Genomic DNA, 16,725 nt, shown 5'->3' with positions numbered 1-16,725 from the left:
AATATTGATTCTCACAAATGCACCCACAGTAGCAACTTTCAGCATAGGAGTTTCCTCCAGTTTTAGGACTGCATTTGGCCTTTATTACCAAGGCGTTTTTTCATTTAAACATCATATATGTACATATATATATATATATATCTGGCCAGTGATAACCCCTGAGAACATAAAACCTTGTTTGCAATCTACAGCACTGCTCTTGATGGATCTTCCTAAGACAATGTTGCAGCCTCTTTCTGAAGACTGTCTTAAGGATTGTCTTAAAAGGCAAGATAGGGATGTTTCTAGTTAATGCAAGATATTGTTTTTCCCAATTAATACTGTCCAGAAACAAAGAAATGGGATTCAGATTCAGAAACATCTCTCAATTAAAGCATTAGGGAAAGCAGCTGCTTAGACTACTAAAAGGTACCTTTCAAAAAGTATGCCCTTCGGTAATGGACAGATTTGACTGAAGAGCAACTGATACATCATGAAAGACTTCTAGAACATTGTCGTTAGCAACAAATACTGCTGTTTTAATCACTATGGTCATAAACAAAGATCTTTGTGTCGGAGCTCATTTAGACACTCAAACTTTTATCTTCCTGACATCACAGACCCAAGTCTAATTAGAGGTGATGGCAGCAAAATGAAGACTACGAAGACCAACTTCATGACTTCGAATTCACTGGGGAAAAATAAAAAGGTGTGATCTAAACCATAATAGAGAAACAGAAATGACTATAAATTTGTTTTTGAAAGCTTCCATGAAATTTCAACTGCACTTCAGAGAAAATCCGTATTGTGGAGTGCCATACATTTAGGTAATAATTACTTTTTAAAAAATACATAGCACCATGGGATCTGCTTAGTGTGAAGTGTTACAGTTCAGTAGCTGAACTTGGGGCAACTTTAATTTTGCTGACTTTTTTTGAAGTCTTGGTCTCTCCCTCAATTGCACAGACTGTGAATTATCAGCAGCTCAGACAAAGGAAAAAAAAGATCTCATACTTGAAGATGAGAAGCCTTACAAAATTAATGAGATTTTAATTTAATTTAGAAATTTCATTTAGAAATTGAAGATGTCCCTCTAATTTAGAAGGTCAAATACATTTGTATCGAGAATCATGTTTTGCTTATTTCTCTTAGTTAACCAAGTAGGTCAGATATCGTACTAGAATAAAAATTACGTACTAGCTTTTGTTTAAAACAAATAATATGCAACTGTCTACAAATACGAAACACGTAACATAGCCCTAACGTAACTATTAAATCAAGCAGTTGCCTCTACCTATCTTCAAGAGAGCATCCAGTCCAACACATCTCAACAAACTTAACTCCATACTATGCAGTATTTAATGTCCTGTATGACATACAGGTGGGTAACTCCTGATCTAGTCTACCTCCTAGGCTCAAAGTATAATTAATAAATGTGCTTTAATCACATGAAAAATATCTCTCTCTCCTGTTTTTAAAGCAGTCTCAGTTAAAGGGCATCTCAGCGCCTCAGTAGTCTACAGCTCAAGAATCTCTACTACCGCAAGGAAAGTTTCCTAACAATTAGCAAACCACTATCCCTAAAGTCAAGCCATCATATAAGGCTTTTTTGCATGTTAAACAGGTATTTGGAAACCTGTATTTGCTGTTAAATGCTGTACTTGAAGAAATCCTCTTTATTAGAGTACATTCCGTGCACTTTGGCTAAACATTATGCATCTTATTTATGCACAGCTGCTGCAATTCAATGCAATGTTACAACTCAAGAACTCCCATACACAAGAGAAAAACCCTTTGCAGTAAGCTTAACCAACACCACAGATACATCCCACAGCATTTCCTACCTGGAATCAAGCCACAGTCACCAAGCAATTTGTATATCCTCCCATTAACTTGAACTGGGCTTTACACCATGCTCAGGACTTAAGCAGCTGGCATTCAGCCAAGCCTGCACATCTGGCTGGGGTCCCACCAGCAACATCTATATGCCCTTCCCACTGACCTGTGCCAGGGTCTCCAGGCCCAGAGGGTGGGCTGACTGCCACCCACAGCCTGCAAATGCTCCCTTCTCCAGAGGAGCTGCCCCTGCACGGCAGCGGGTACACTCCTTGCCTCCCGAAGGGTTCCTTTTGAACGTGGCCAGCAAAGAGATCCAGGTATAAAAATAAGCTTGAGCCTGACTTTCAGCATTTCTTTTAATAGCAGGAAATTATTTCAGCTGTTTGGTATCACTCTATGCATACACTATGTACGCTGGTGCGAGTGGGCTTTTCCTTTGAATTTTCCACTCATTTTCTAGCAAAATTCCAGAGAAAATAGAATATTTCAGTTGCTCTGCTCACACACAGACACATGGAGTTTATCCATTTTTTTAACACAGTTAAGACTCGTAAATAGTGGGGAAGAAAGTCTCCCACCTTTGCAGAAGTCTTTGCATTCTAACAATTAAAAAATTGGCCCACATCTGACCGCAACAACCAAAGGAACATAACTTGCTTCCTATCAACTCACATTTCCAATGACTGAAATAAGCCATGTCCATGGACTCCATTCTGCTACATAACACCCACTTCCCTACTAGGCAAGAAGGAAATGTAGACAGTGGAGAGTTACACCAGGCTGAGAAAGTCGCTCTCACATACGTAGGGCAATTAAGTCCAGAAGGTAAGAGTCTGAAAAAGTTGCCAAAATGAAGCAAAAACTTTCCACTCTTTATAATAGCAATTGTTTTAAAGAAAAGTTAAAAGTCCATCTGTATAGACAAGTGCCACTAAAACAGAGATTGCTAATTTATTGTTGACTCAATTTCAAACACGTACCATTTCTCCAAGGATTCCTTTCTGAAAGCATTTAAACAGGCACTCGCAACGGGTAGTAGTGCAGACCGAGACAGACAGACAGAAATTCTAAGCACAGCTATTTTCATCTTTAGTCAACTGCTACTTATTTATCTAGGCCATAGAGTAAACTACAGCTAAACTTTCCAATTCATTGTTGCCCAGTTCTTTCAAGAGGTATCAGCAAATGAACCCTGGTCTCATGAATACTCATTTCAGTTTAATCATTTCAGATTCTTTTTTAGGGCCAGATGTGAAGACTTGCTCTGTTACAGTTCCCACAGACTTCAATGCAGTCAAGGAGGAATCCTAAAGCTTTTTATTTGGCCATAAATCTAACAGACTACCTATTTTAAAGGTTGGCAAGAACTACCTTTTCCTCCAAAATAAGTTGATAAATACCACATTTTAAGCCTCATTTAAACTTCAGGACAAATTAAACTTCTTGTAAAAATAACACAATGAATTGAAACATGAATGATGGTTTGGGTTTAGGGTTGAGGGTTTTTTTTCAAGCGTGGGAGACAGGAAGAAAGAATTTTGGTGAAATGCATGCGCTGTTAGCACACATTATGCTTGTGTAAAAGCCAGAAGCCACCAACCTTCCCAGCCACTCCTAGCTGCTGGTGGTGTCTGAGCACAACTCAATCATTCTGAATCACTATTTTTTCATTGTTGCACAAATATAATAAATGATAAACACATTCAAATCAATTCATTATCGGTCTATAATGTTAGGTTTTAAAAAAACTTCGTCTATGTTTTCTCCCTGCACACAGTTCCCTCAGAACTGCTTTGGAAGTCCCTCTCAGGTTTTGTCGGTCCCTCTGCACTAAGCTGCCTACTTTTTGAGGGCATGGGTGACTACCACATGCTGTCCCCTCTATTCATTCTCATCTAGAATTTTAACATTAATGACTTATTTCTTGATTACCAAACATTGTTTGGTGGAGTCCTAACCAGACAGTTGCACTACTTGGCTCCTGTCTACCTAACTCCTCCGCTTGTGGCCAACAACAGAAATCCCTGAGCTTTCTTAGCAGAATGTCTCTACCAAATTAACTCTTTTTGGTTTTCCAGCACTCCTGGATATGTCTCTCTCATTAAAACTGCTCTGAGTATAACTCTGCGTATAACTCTTACATTCTTTTTCTCTGCTTTGCCTCTTAATTTCTGTTCCTTAATAGTTATTTCTTATTCCTTACGCGCTCTTTCTTGCATGATGCCCACAAGAGGGTTTCACTGACAGAAGTTGCTCTCAAAGTCTTTAATTGCTCTTTCTGTACCCCTCCACTCAAATCTGCCTTGAAATGCCAGACTGCAAATGTCCAGCCTGTCCTTGGAACTTGTTTTTCACCTCTCCAACGTCTAAAAATATACGTAAGAATAGCTGCCTTTGAAACAAACTATGCTGGCCACCTGCCTTTGAAACAAACTATGCTGACCACCTGCTTCTGCCACCTCTTCCCCAGTAACATATAGCCCTTATTTATTCTGACTCTAAATCCCAGCTCCTTAAAATTCAGTTTGCCGAAACACAGAAAGTAATCTGTGCACCAGACCAGCAATGTTTACATACTAGTCAGCTTCACAAACCTTTACTGGATCCTCTTACACCGCTGAATGCAGAACAGACTTCCAATCTTAAGGTTTCTACCTCTGTTCCCTCAATGCCAACATTATAAAAAGACTTGCATGTTAGCAAAACAAGCTTTCCTATATGCTTCCTCCTTCACCTGAAACTGGCTCCCTTCTTCCTGTAGTGCTAACGGACCACAACCTCAAGCTCTACACTTCTCTTCCTCAGAACCAGCTTTAGCTCACGTCTGTCTCTTTCTATTCACATTCTGTAATTCTTTGCAAATTATGCAATCACATGAACACACGCTCAGGAAAATAAATCTGCCTTATTCACAGTAATTTTGATCTAGGATCCTAAAGGTATGAGCTAACTTGTAAAATATATCACTACAACTCTTTCACAGTGACATATTTCTTTTTTGTTCAAATACATGCAAATGCAGGAGAATGCATAAAGCTTAGCCTACCACACAATTACCAGGGTGTGGTAAAAACAGCTCATACCCATAACTCATACTACAGAATTACTTCTGAAAAAATAACTTTGCTTCCCCAACAAGTGTACTAGCAGTCACAACACACTCTCTGCAGAGCTTAATAAGGCTGACTAGGGCAACTGGGTTTTCAGATAATTTAATATGCAAAACATTCCTTACTCTATTTTTTGAGAGGTAATAAATTCCCTTGACCAACCTGTAAGTAGAGACCAACAGTATCATCAGACAAAACAATAGTACCTAATGCCTGAATATTTTTTCACAAATCACTTGCACTCGTCTGTAACATTCATGAAAACATACGTCAAAATGCAGACTTAAGCTTCCATCTAAAACATACAGTTCCATCAAGTAAGCAGCTCCTAATCTTTCATGCACAACTACTATATTTTCCTGGGTAACTCACTCACTCAGTTTGCACATACAAATCTGGTAACAGCAGATTAACATGATAAACTGCAACCAGTGTGGGCTATTCATTGCAGTGAATTCTTCATTTGGCTATGACTGCTGCCAAATGCGTTTCTAAACTGCATACACAAATCCAAGTTCATGAATGTCTCGCTATTCAGAACAGCACTTGCAAGCATGCCTAACTTAAGCATGGGTAACACTGAAATCAATAGGATTTGGTGAAGTCAGTGAAAGTTAATCTAATGCTTATGCACTTCAACACTGTTTTTAAAAAACAGTGAAAATCTGATCTAACACAATGCAAAATTAGAAAAGCAAGAAATATTTCAATCTTTGTCATTCTTCTCACGTTTGTATTTCAAGTGGTGCATGATAATTGCTTGAAGAATGGTGCCCTATCATCTCAAATGCCTTTGTTACCTGAAGCTTTCTGTGTGTCTACTGAATTCCAGCAGGTAGAAGCAGGCTACCATGAGTGTCTCTATGCGTGTTGGCAGAAGACAAAGTGGGCCCTATTGCTATATTGTTTGCTAGAATACAACACCCACTGGCTTCAGTGGAGTGACTTCTGCATCACAGTAAAAAACCTGACGTTCACAGACAGATGAACAGCTGATTGCTTTGCTCCCCTTTCTGAAAACTGGTATTCCTACCACAGGGCTAAGTAAACCAGCCATACCAATTCCTAAGCAGCAATGGACTGCAGCCCTGGGCACCAATGTAAGCTAGCGCTGATTTCATTTTGCTGTAACATGCCAGGTTGTACACTGCTGTAGGGGAGGGGCTGTAAAGTTTCCCTGTGGTGGGAATGACAACCTGCAGTGGAGGTGCAAAGCAGGCAATGGGGGGCAGTAAGTGCTTCACCCCTCCCAAAGTAACCTCCCACTGCACATGATTCAATACTGTGAAAGCAAATTAGGCCTCCTAAGTCTGACAGCTTGTAAATATGATGCTGAGAGTATAAACAATTTGCAGGAAGGAAAAAAATATTGCCTGGGGCTTGAGGGTAAAATAAAGAAAAAGGAACAGAGTGAAAAGCTGAAAGTGCAATAGTTTGGAAAAGAAGTACATCATCTGATAAGTGACCAGGATAAAAACCAGCCCTGTTAATTTCCTTCCCCCCGCTCATCTTCCCCAAATCAAACATTTTAAAAAGGAAAAAACCAAAAGAACATCTACATCTTCTTGTCACGTATTATAGTTTTCATGTAAGCTCATAACTTACAGGCTGTAACTCCAAGTCATAACCTTGCCAAAATTATTTCAAGAAATATATTCATCTAACCTTTGGGCTGGCACCTTAGGCTGGCTATTCTCTGCCTTAAGACGTAGAAAGCTGCAAAACAAATATCCAAAAAAAGAAATTCCAGCTTTTTTTTCTGTAAGGAGGATGGACTTGGCTGGGGTTTTTATCAACTTGTTACATTCCTGGAGACTTACACATATTCAACATTCAGAGCTTTTCTGAAATAAAAAAAATTCTGGTACACGTTTAAAAATGGAAATACCTTACATCAGTATTTCATTATGAGATTTAACAAACATTCTGATACATAAAAGTAATTAAATATAATGACGTGATGCTATTCTTATTCAATCAACTAAGGAGCTACACTTTGTCATGTTTCTTATGGTACATAGCTGTAAAAATTCTCATGTTTCACAGTTTAGGTTCAATGTTGTCATCAACAGAACATAAATGCTTTTCTTAAAGAGACAGTATCCTTTCATTTACATTTAGGTATATATTTTTAATGCTGTATCTCCACAAAGCAAACATAAAGGGTTAGCATCTGGATGTTAATTTGAAAGTAATTCAAATTACACCCATTTATGAATATCTGAACATCTGCAACCAATAAACATGCTAGTATATAAGTTTACTGGTCATTTTTATGATGTTTAAATTTTGAATGTCATCTAAATTAAAACTAATGCTTGAAGACCTTTTCAGCTCTTACTACCATGTGAAACGAGATACACTACAAAAGTTAAATAAGATGGAAGCACAGATTTATGTTTCAGGCTCATTTTAAATCAATTTATTTGCCAATAAAGTTAACATTAGCAACACAGCTTGTTAGTCTACATAGCCTTATTATAAAAGTCTGGGACTTAAGCAACAGTAGCTCTTTGTATTTTAAGTAGTATGTGACCAACACTTAAGGGTTTGGTGTGATTGCAACTTAATCTTGGTTTAAATTAGTTTTAACCAGAAAGTCCTTTGGCATTTGTTACAGTGGAGGGAGGCTCTCCAGGTTGTTGCTGGGCTTTGAGAGAAGCTCCCAACACAAATATTCTACAGTTGTAAATGGTCTAATCACGTTCCTGTTGAGATTTTGTTGGGAAAAAACTGGACTGCAAAACCATTATTCTGTGAATGAAGTGCAGAAGGGATGCAGTGGAGAAGTGGAAAAGGATACTGTATCTTTAACATCGTAAAGCCATAACTTCTTTAAAAGCATAAAGCTTCTACACTGAAAAAAAACCCCAAACAACTGAATAAAAATAGCAAAACCTCATTTTTTTTTCTTGCATAGCAGTATTAAAGCAGTATTGCAATTCTGTATAAAATGTCTTTTCTTTGAAAAGTACCAGGGTTGCACAAAAATACTGGTCATTTTATAGGAAGTGTACACGCTGTACATCAATATTAATTAAACATTTATACAGACTGTATTCCTGCAATCAGCAATGCAGTAACAAAATTCTTAAAGACTTTAAGGAATTTTCTGCTAGGGGTCAGCCTCCTGGAAGCCAGTACTTTTCATGGCTCGTTATTGACAAAATCATTTTGTCATTTGGGTTTATTTTTGTGCATCTTGGACTATACAGAATTGCCGTTTCCACTGAAAGCATTTTTATGTGCAAGAAACAGAAGTCCTAAGCAGCTCATGGCCTCTTCTCCCATTGATGTATGAGATGATTTATATGGGTAAACTCCCACCAACATTATCATTGGTTATACAAATCTCCTCCTAGCCATCAATGAGAGCGCAGCCACCTCTTCCTCCCCCGCCCACCACCTTGCATCTCTGTAAACAGATTGCACAGTACAGATACACAGTCTTTAAGCTCATTAGGACAGGAGCAGCAGCATAGACACTGGACGTTTCTTCACAACTGTTGGAAGGCAGCAGCAGCAGCAGCATGCACAGTTCCCAGCAAAGCATTTGTTTATGCCCACACCTGCTACGTCAGCTTGTACGAGCTTCCCTCTCTCTCTTGCAGGTCTTAAGACCCGCCTGAAATCGTATGGTTTCTACTAGGTCTGACTAAATCTAAATGCTAACCTGACAAACTTCGATTAACATTTTTTTTAATGTTGCAGCTAAGGGGAAGGGTAAATCGATGGCTTGACTTATACTTTCCTAATGGACTATTTCACTTGATTGCTCTGTCCCTAGGTTTTTAAGCCAATTGTCATGGTTTTAGTGTGAGGTGGTGAAGAACTAATGCAGGCCTATTCTGGTGTTGCTCCTTAGGTAGAACACTCAAACCTCAGCACAGGGAGGTAACCAGATGGAATTACAACAGGTGAATGCTCTGAAAGAGCACACTCATCTTCACCACTCCTTCTCAAGACAGAGTTTATGGACTTTGTTACAGTTTAAGGAGAATTCAACATTGAAATGAGCAAAGCAATCAAATAACATCACTACTTGTAAACCCCATGTTCAGTGGGATTTTATTCCTGTCAAGCAACTTCTGTTTGGCAAACTTTCTGCCTACCAGACAAAACCTCAGAGTACCCTCTGCTGACTCCAACAGTCATGCAAACTCCTGCCAGCAGCGGATCTGACCATTGATCTGCATCTCTTTATAGAAGCTGCAGATCCAACCTTCTATTTTGTATGTGTGTGAACACAGCAAAAAGAACCATTTCTGCCATCCCTCAAGCAAAGGAGTTGTCCAAACTGTAATCCAGAATGAGAATTTCAAGCCATTTTATATTGCTTTTCTTAAAAAAATCTTGCTTAACCTTTTAAATCTATATAGAAGTAGTACCTCTTTCTACAGTTCTTGGCGGTTAAACTGCAGCTGAAATTTTGAAGCAAAAGGCAGCCTACATCTTCAGTGTACCTCGACTACATAAAACTAGCACACAAATCAATTACAGACATGCAGCCAAGTACAAAGCAGGTGTATTTTGTTCATGAAAGACACACGCATGTGGAAACCATTTTTATAGCTTTTGAAAGAACTACAGAGGTATCTGTAAGCCAGATAAAAGCAAGGCAGGTAGACCATTAGTTCTGAGAATAACTTTCAGGGAACCAAGATGCATTAGTGGCAAAAATGTCCACAAAGAACTATTTTTCAGATAAACTCTAGCATTGTCTGTGGGAAACTCAAGGGGAGAACTTCCACTTTCATACTGAAGAATCAAAACCATCACACTACTTCTCAAGTAAGTCTTTACATGAAATGAGCGTACCTCTTATCCTGTATTTTAGTTTTCTGATAACTGGGTTCCAGAGCTCAGTATGTGAGTCTATATTCACAGCTGATTTCTGTACACTGGATTATGAGTGAGGGTCAGTCAGCCACAGTTCCAAGGACCTTCCTGCTGCCTGGCCTACCTCTGATCTAGCACAAACACTTGGACAACAAGGCACAAATTATCCTTTCCTTTAGAAACACTCAGTAAGACAGCCATCCCCACAGAATAATGTTACAGACATCTTATTGGAGGGATGAGAAGACAGGCTTCAGCAAGTCTCCTAGACTACCGTAGCTAGAACACAGGAACAGACATGACTGTTTTCTATTCTGCAGTTGACATTTCTCATTCAGCTCAAAGAACTGCATTTCAGCCCTGCCACTGCTGGAAATTCTCTTCCCCCAGGTATTTCAAACCATGAAAAAAAAAAAAAAGTTGAATCAGCTTCCTAAGGCAAATTTTTTCTGCTGGCACACAGAAAAGTGCATTTGTGCAAGATGTGTGCAATGATGCATGCCCTGACTTGGTTTTCTCTGTAAGCTTAAAAACCCGTTGAATGGGTTCTGAGTTAGGACAACACACTCAGTACCACAGCTGTTGTCTTACAACACAGAAGAAGTTATGAATTTAAAATGTACTGTTGATACCCGCTCTCACCAAAAATGTTCTGTCACAGGAAGCCAAAACTCCCTACTCCGAGAGAAGAAATCCAGAAGAAACTCTACCCTCACTTTTGCTATGGGCTATAGTTTTGCTGTGTGCACAAAAATAACAACACATAGAAGTGCAAGATAACAGCCCTATTTTTACGCGTCTCATCAGGTACTTCATCAACATACTATTTTGCACAGAAGCAGGCTTTTGTCTGATTACTCCCACTTAGAAATATTACTCCCATTACTACTTATTTAGGAGCATGTAAATCCTGCAGGCTGGGCAACAACATGGGATTTTGGGACTAATTTCCAATTGGGATATTTAACATCTAACTTTAAAGCACTGATGCTACGAGGTCATCAGTGTAAAGGATCAGCTCTACACTGACGATAAGGTTACTTCACATGAACTAAAACCTGTTGCCTAAATGTTTCTGCTTCTTCCAAATCAGCCTTTCTACACACCAGGTTTAACAATAAACCCAGTTTATATAGCAGACCAAAATCTCAGAGAAGCTACTTAATTACATGAGTGATGGAATATATCTGCAGTTCTATATCTAGATTAGGCCACTAAATAAGTGTGGATGGATTTTCAGCTTACAAGGACTAAGAAATGCCAACAAATTTATTTGAGTTATGTTTGTTTGGCTCCTTTGAAAATATGGCTGTATTTGTATCAGTCTCAAAATGGATCTAGTTGCCTAAACATGGATCACACTTTACTGTTCACAACCTGCAAGAAAGAAAAAGAAAAAATTCAAACTGTTTCAAGGTTCTTGATTATTGCAGTTGGGGGGACACCTTCTAAGTGCATTTGCTGGAACTGGAAAGGGCTGACACTGACAGGCTTTGGAATCAAGTTTACAGACAGATCCTTACATGTGCATGTAAGGCATGCCTTACATGTACAACTCTTGGTTGGTGTAATTTATTAACAGGAGACAGAGGATGTTTTTAAAGGAAGAGAGTAAATTAAAGGAGGGGCCTGATTTCAACTTCTTCCTACATGTTTATAGGAGTGAAAAAGATAGTATGTGAGTTATGCTGACTTGCGTACTAAGCAGCAGTAAGCAGAATTACGCTCTACGTGCACTCCTTTGTCAAAGGGATATAAAATGAATTACACTCCACACTTCACAACAGCAAGTTCAGCTAACACAGTTCAGCTGCCATTTGAAACAGTATGGATGGATTATGGATGGAAGATCAGGAGCACTGAGTTACCAAGGCTTAATGAGTTACTGCTTGTCAGCTGTGCCACACTCCTACCCTGCTAGACATATACAGTCTTAAACATCTTAAACAATTAAACCATTACCTTAAATCACACAGTTGGTTTAACCTAAGACATTTTTTCTCAATAGCCATGGGCAGAAGGCATGCCCACACTTGTCTGGAGGAGCAGCTCAGCTGGACAGCAGAAAATGTATCCAGGTATGTTAGAAACCACTTGCCCGTGTGTGGCTCAGAGGTCTCCATGAACTGGGACAACCCTGTCATGTACCAGAGCCTATATTCTTGCTATACTCTGGCTCCAGCATGGCTCTCACCTTATATATGTTGCAGAAAGATGAATTCGGAGGTAATTAGTGCCTACATAGTAGATCATGCATGACTAAGCAGGTGAGAGTCCAAAGGTGCTGTAGCACTTGCAGCCACACCAAGGATGGCTCAAACTAGTTTGAGAAAAGCAGTTCAAGTTCACTAATAAAGAGCTCAGCATTACTGCCTGAATATTTACAGCTGCTTTTTTGGACTCATTTTTAAATTGGGTCTCACTGTTAACTTTTAAGCCTGACCCTATGCTTGTTTTTATTGCAAAATCACAATTTATTCTAAAAATAGCAAAGAAAATATGCATCTAGTAGAGAAAGTCTGACATGTATTTATGCCACTCATTTTGGGGACAGGACTAAGAGGTTTGCCTTTCTCCATCGAGAAAGCAGGAGAAATAATTGTGTACTTGGCTTTTTGAAAATTTTCAGTAATATCCCTTTGTACAGTAAAACACTTGAGTTTTCCTTTGAGGTCAGGAATGCTGCTTTCCCTGCCAGGTTAATCCTTCATACCAAATGCCACATTCCCAAGGTGGAGAGTTGACTACAGATTTTGTTTGGCTGCAAGCACTAGAAAGATTCACTTTCATTTAGTGTAATCTCCCACTCTGTGATATGACTGGAATTTTCACCACCCACAACTGGGGCAGATTTTCTTGCTTTATTTTGCTAAGAGTTTGGCTCTTATTTAAAAACTAGAAGGAACTGCTAAGTTTTTAATAAGCTCTTCACCCAAATAGCTGAGACTCTTCTGAACCAGAAAAAAATGGGGCATTTAGACACCTAAGTTATAACTGTATTCCTTTGGAAGTCTGGTCCCAACTACTGGAGATAAATAACCATATAAAATCCATCTCTGTACTTCTTGGAAACGTGCATGGAGAGCAAATCTGTGAGTAATGGACTAAAATGCAGCAGCAGGAGGTGAAAATTCACCAAGCTTTAGCCTTAAAAAAAAGAGCATTTATAGTATCTGAAAAAGTTGGCACTACAAATGACCTTACTAACAAAATTCAAAGAATAAAAAATAAAACATACTTTCAGTGTATTATAGCCTCTGTTTCATTTTCAACTTTTAGTTACGAATCTTTTGATAGCATCATTTTATGCTATTCCTGTCTTACAAGACCATGAAAATGCAAATCCAAATCAGAGTTGGTAATAGTGAGAAACTGACTTCCACCTGAACATGAGCTGCATATTATGGTCACAATACAGGAGACAATTTGTCTAAGAGAATGGCCACAGTGAGACCCTGTTGGTGTTTTGGTTGCGTTTTTTTGTGTTTGTTCTTGCCTTGTTGTTTTGTGGGTTTGTTGGGTTTTTTTAAAATAATGCAAATAACTAATACTTTCCAGTCAAGCCTTCATAGCCTCAAACATGTAATAGCTTGATGTTTTTCAAATAAAACTGCATTACCAAAAATGGACATAGATTCCATCATCTCCGGAGTAACCCCAGTCAACCCACTTCACATTCTCCTTCCTTCTCTGTAAACATTCACCCCAAGGAAAAGACTACCTGTTACCAATTAGAGCCCTAAAAATCAAAATGATTCATGCTATGGCCTAAGAGATATCAAACTGAGAACTTTGCATCAAAAATCAGTATCAGGGATGGTATGTTCCAGAAGTAATTTACATAGCTTTTTTTACCAGTCATCTTATATACCTATTAAACATTCTGGGCTTTTAACACACTTGGGAAGGAAGAAGCCAGTCTTGCTGTTTACAGATTTGAACAAAACCTTTGCTGAGAGTCTACAGTTGCACTGCCAATGCTGTTTCTATCTTTTGCCTAGTATTTGCCACCTGCAGTCACTACCCTGCAAATTAAGCAACTTCAGAGTATTTAGTACCTGTTTTACTTTAAAAATGGCTTGGCAGAAAATGATCTAGTTTGCAGACATCTGCATCTAAATAAATAAATAAATAAAACCAAAACAAGGACCAACAATTACAGGTTCACTCCTGCAAACACTTAGGGAGTATCACTCATGTATGCACTGTTAAAAACATGAGCAAACGTTCCCAGTATCAAAGGCTGTAGTTTTAAAAGCTGAGGTCTCTGTGACACCCCTAACAATTTTAACTTCTACACAGTGCTAGCTGCCACCCACAGAATACCTTTTGAAGATGCAGTTAATGATGAAGACTTATTTACTTGGTTATCCTGCAATTATAGCAAAGACTCCAGATAGATGGAAGAATCTCAGCGACATTTCTCGTCACGTGTGACCCTGTAAAAGGATGCTGTCAGGTGGATTTATTCCCTTAGTTTTGGGTTACTGAAAGAATGTTTGAACTTAATACTAACTGGAACATTTCCATCGACTTTCCGAGTGAAATATTAATAATTTGGGTTTCCTTCTCGGACGCAAATGTTCTCGCCCCGCAGTGCCTGTAACATGACACAGTTTGGTGTTACGTCAGGCTATTAGAACAGAGCATGAAATGAAGTGGAAACCAAACAGAAATTCCCACATTCTTATTGCCCTAACTAAAGTTCACCTTACTTGATTGCAATCGTTTTTAGTAGTTAATAACAGACAGAATTTGAACGTGACAACATCCTTCTAAGTAAGTCAGACTCGCACGTGCAAAAGCCTAAGCCCTGCATTGTAAGAATGGGTGTGAACACATGAAAGACGTGACTAGGTGTGTACAAGCCTTTTCTACGAGTGACTAGAAGCCCCAGCAGCAACAATACTCACGTTGGCATTGGCCCCAGGAGAGTCGGGCCCAGCCCCAGCAGCAGTCAATTCTACTTCCAAACCGACACAGTCCTGTGGAGGAGACTATTTGCCTGGGCCACCTGAGCGAGACAGTTCAAAAACGTCCAATGAAACATTTTGAAAGTAGCTAAAATTATTCTAGAATAAAAAAAAGAAAAAAAAAAAAACAACCCACAACCCCCAAAACACGAAAGACAAAGAGCAGCAAAACCCCTTTCCTGAAGGGAAAGAGATCCCCTTTTTTTTTTCCCCCCCTTTTTTTCTTTTTTAACAGTAACTGGTCTAAGATGAGTCTAAGATATTTCTATCGTTCATACTTTGTTTAGTTTAGAAAATGCTACTGACTGTAGGTGAAAAGGGGGAAAGATAATGATGGTAACTCAGTAAAGCCTGAAGAACCGGGCATGCCTTGCAGCCTGCTCACTGCTGCCACCCCCAGGCTGGTATTGAGTACCGTCAGAAGCCTGAAACAGTTTATAACATGGAATAAACCACCATCATAAAGTTTCAGCACTGGTTTACTGCACAATATACGACCAAGTTTTCTCACTGAAACATTCAAGAGAAAAGAAATCAAACCAAAGGCTTCCAGAGCTGTTACAAAGAAATTACGCCGAAAAGGAGAGCTGCGGTCTTCCCTCGTTCCAAGGACAAGACGGCACCGTCTCAAGCAGATACGAAGCGCTGACATAAATCGTTAGCGTTTGTCACTGGCAAGCTGGAACCAGACGCACATCGCATTTCAGCCGAGCCCGGTGACCCCTGCGGAGGGACCGTGCGGCGATGTCCCCGGGCCGGGCCGGCCGCCCCCTGCACCTGACGCCGCCCGGCGCGGCCCGTGAGGCACAGGCGCCGCGGGCAGGCGCTTCCACCCGGTGCGTGTTGAAACCTGAGCCGCTGCCTTCGCCGTACTTCGTTTCGAGTGCCTCGCGGCGTCAATACACTAATCCTATTTTTGCAGCACGCGAAGAGCTTTGTTCCCAATTCCCGCGGGACACAGCCCTGCCAGAGCAGCATGCGCCTGAGCCCGTGCGCCGGCCGCCGAGCGATGCGCAGGCCGAGGGCGGCGGGCACGGGGCAGAGAGAGCCCGTCCCGGGGAACGCGGCAGCGGCGCCGGGCCCCGCGCCTCCACCTGCGGCCGCCCCCCGGGCGCTGGCGCTCGGCCCGCCCGGCCCCCGGGCACCTCTTCCCAGCCCGGGCGCCCAGGCGAGTCCCGCCGAGGTCCCCAGCCGCCCCCACCTCGCCGGGAGGCAGCCCCGGAGCCGGTAACGAGCCCCCGCCGCCATTTCGCGCCCCGGCGGCAGTCAGGAGCCCGCGGGCCGTTACAGCCCCGGTGCCGGAGCCCCCGCCCGCCCCGCGGAGAGCCCGGGCTGCCTCCGCTCTCCCCGCGGGGGCTCCGACCCGCCCGGGGTAACGCCGACCGGCCGGCCCGGCACCGCCGCGCACCCCGCGCCTACCTTCTGTCAAACTCGCCGGCCGCCCCCAGGGAGAGGCAGGACGCCAGGAGCAGCCGCAGGCAGAGCTCCATGGCCGGCGCCGAGGCGGCGCGGGGCGGGCGGCGGGCTGCGGGCCGGAGGGTCCGGCTGCGCTGCCACAGCTCCGGAGCGGCGGCGAGCGCCCCTCTCCCTCTGCCCGCCCGCCCCGCTGCCGGGCGGAGGAGGCGGGGAGCGGCAGCGCCGCCCGTCCCCGGCAGAGGCGCCCGCGGCCGGACCGCCCGCCTCCCGCGGAGGGGCAGCGGCAGCCCCCGGCGGCGGGCCCGGCCCCTCGGTGCCGCACGGTCCGCACGCGGGAGAAGCCCCCGGCTCCTTCCAACAGGGGCCGAGCGAGGCAAAAGCCGCGCTCTGAAGACACCAAGAGGCGGCGGCTTTGTTTTTATAAGCTTTTCCAGCTTGAAGTTCGTGAGGTAGGAGGGCCACCCCCTCCCCTCTGCCAGCAAAGTCCTCATCTAAAGCCAAGAGTGTCAAGATTTGGCTGCCTTCTGCCAAGCAAACTTCCCCCAGAATAAAGCTTTTCAAAGGAATTA

The 16,725-nt window shown here is 41.8% G+C and overlaps 1 protein-coding gene across 2 annotated transcripts in view; it reads right to left on the bottom strand.

The window, feature by feature from the left end:
• NPNT (nephronectin) overlaps window positions 1-16,480 on the bottom strand; it is a 55,409-nt gene extending 38,929 nt beyond the window's left edge. The window contains exons 1-3 of one of the 2 annotated variants that reach the window (XM_056327912.1): window positions 16,160-16,480; window positions 14,681-14,781; window positions 6,594-6,644 (exon numbers count right to left, since the gene is read on the bottom strand). In XM_056327912.1, coding sequence (XP_056183887.1) covers window positions 6,594-6,644; window positions 14,681-14,781; window positions 16,160-16,230 — 223 coding nt within the window. In that variant the 5' untranslated portion in view covers window positions 16,231-16,480. The remainder of the gene's footprint in view (window positions 1-6,593; window positions 6,645-14,680; window positions 14,782-16,159) is intronic. The other variant, XM_056327922.1, reaches the window with a different exon arrangement.
• Between the last annotated feature and the right edge of the window lie 245 nt (window positions 16,481-16,725).

This window comes from Falco biarmicus, chromosome 1 (genome assembly GCF_023638135.1).
Source record: "Falco biarmicus isolate bFalBia1 chromosome 1, bFalBia1.pri, whole genome shotgun sequence".
In the NCBI taxonomy this organism is placed as follows: Eukaryota; Metazoa; Chordata; class Aves; order Falconiformes; family Falconidae; genus Falco; species Falco biarmicus.
Note: the sequence above shows the minus strand (reverse complement) of the source record. Positions and strands in the feature narration are given on the sequence as shown.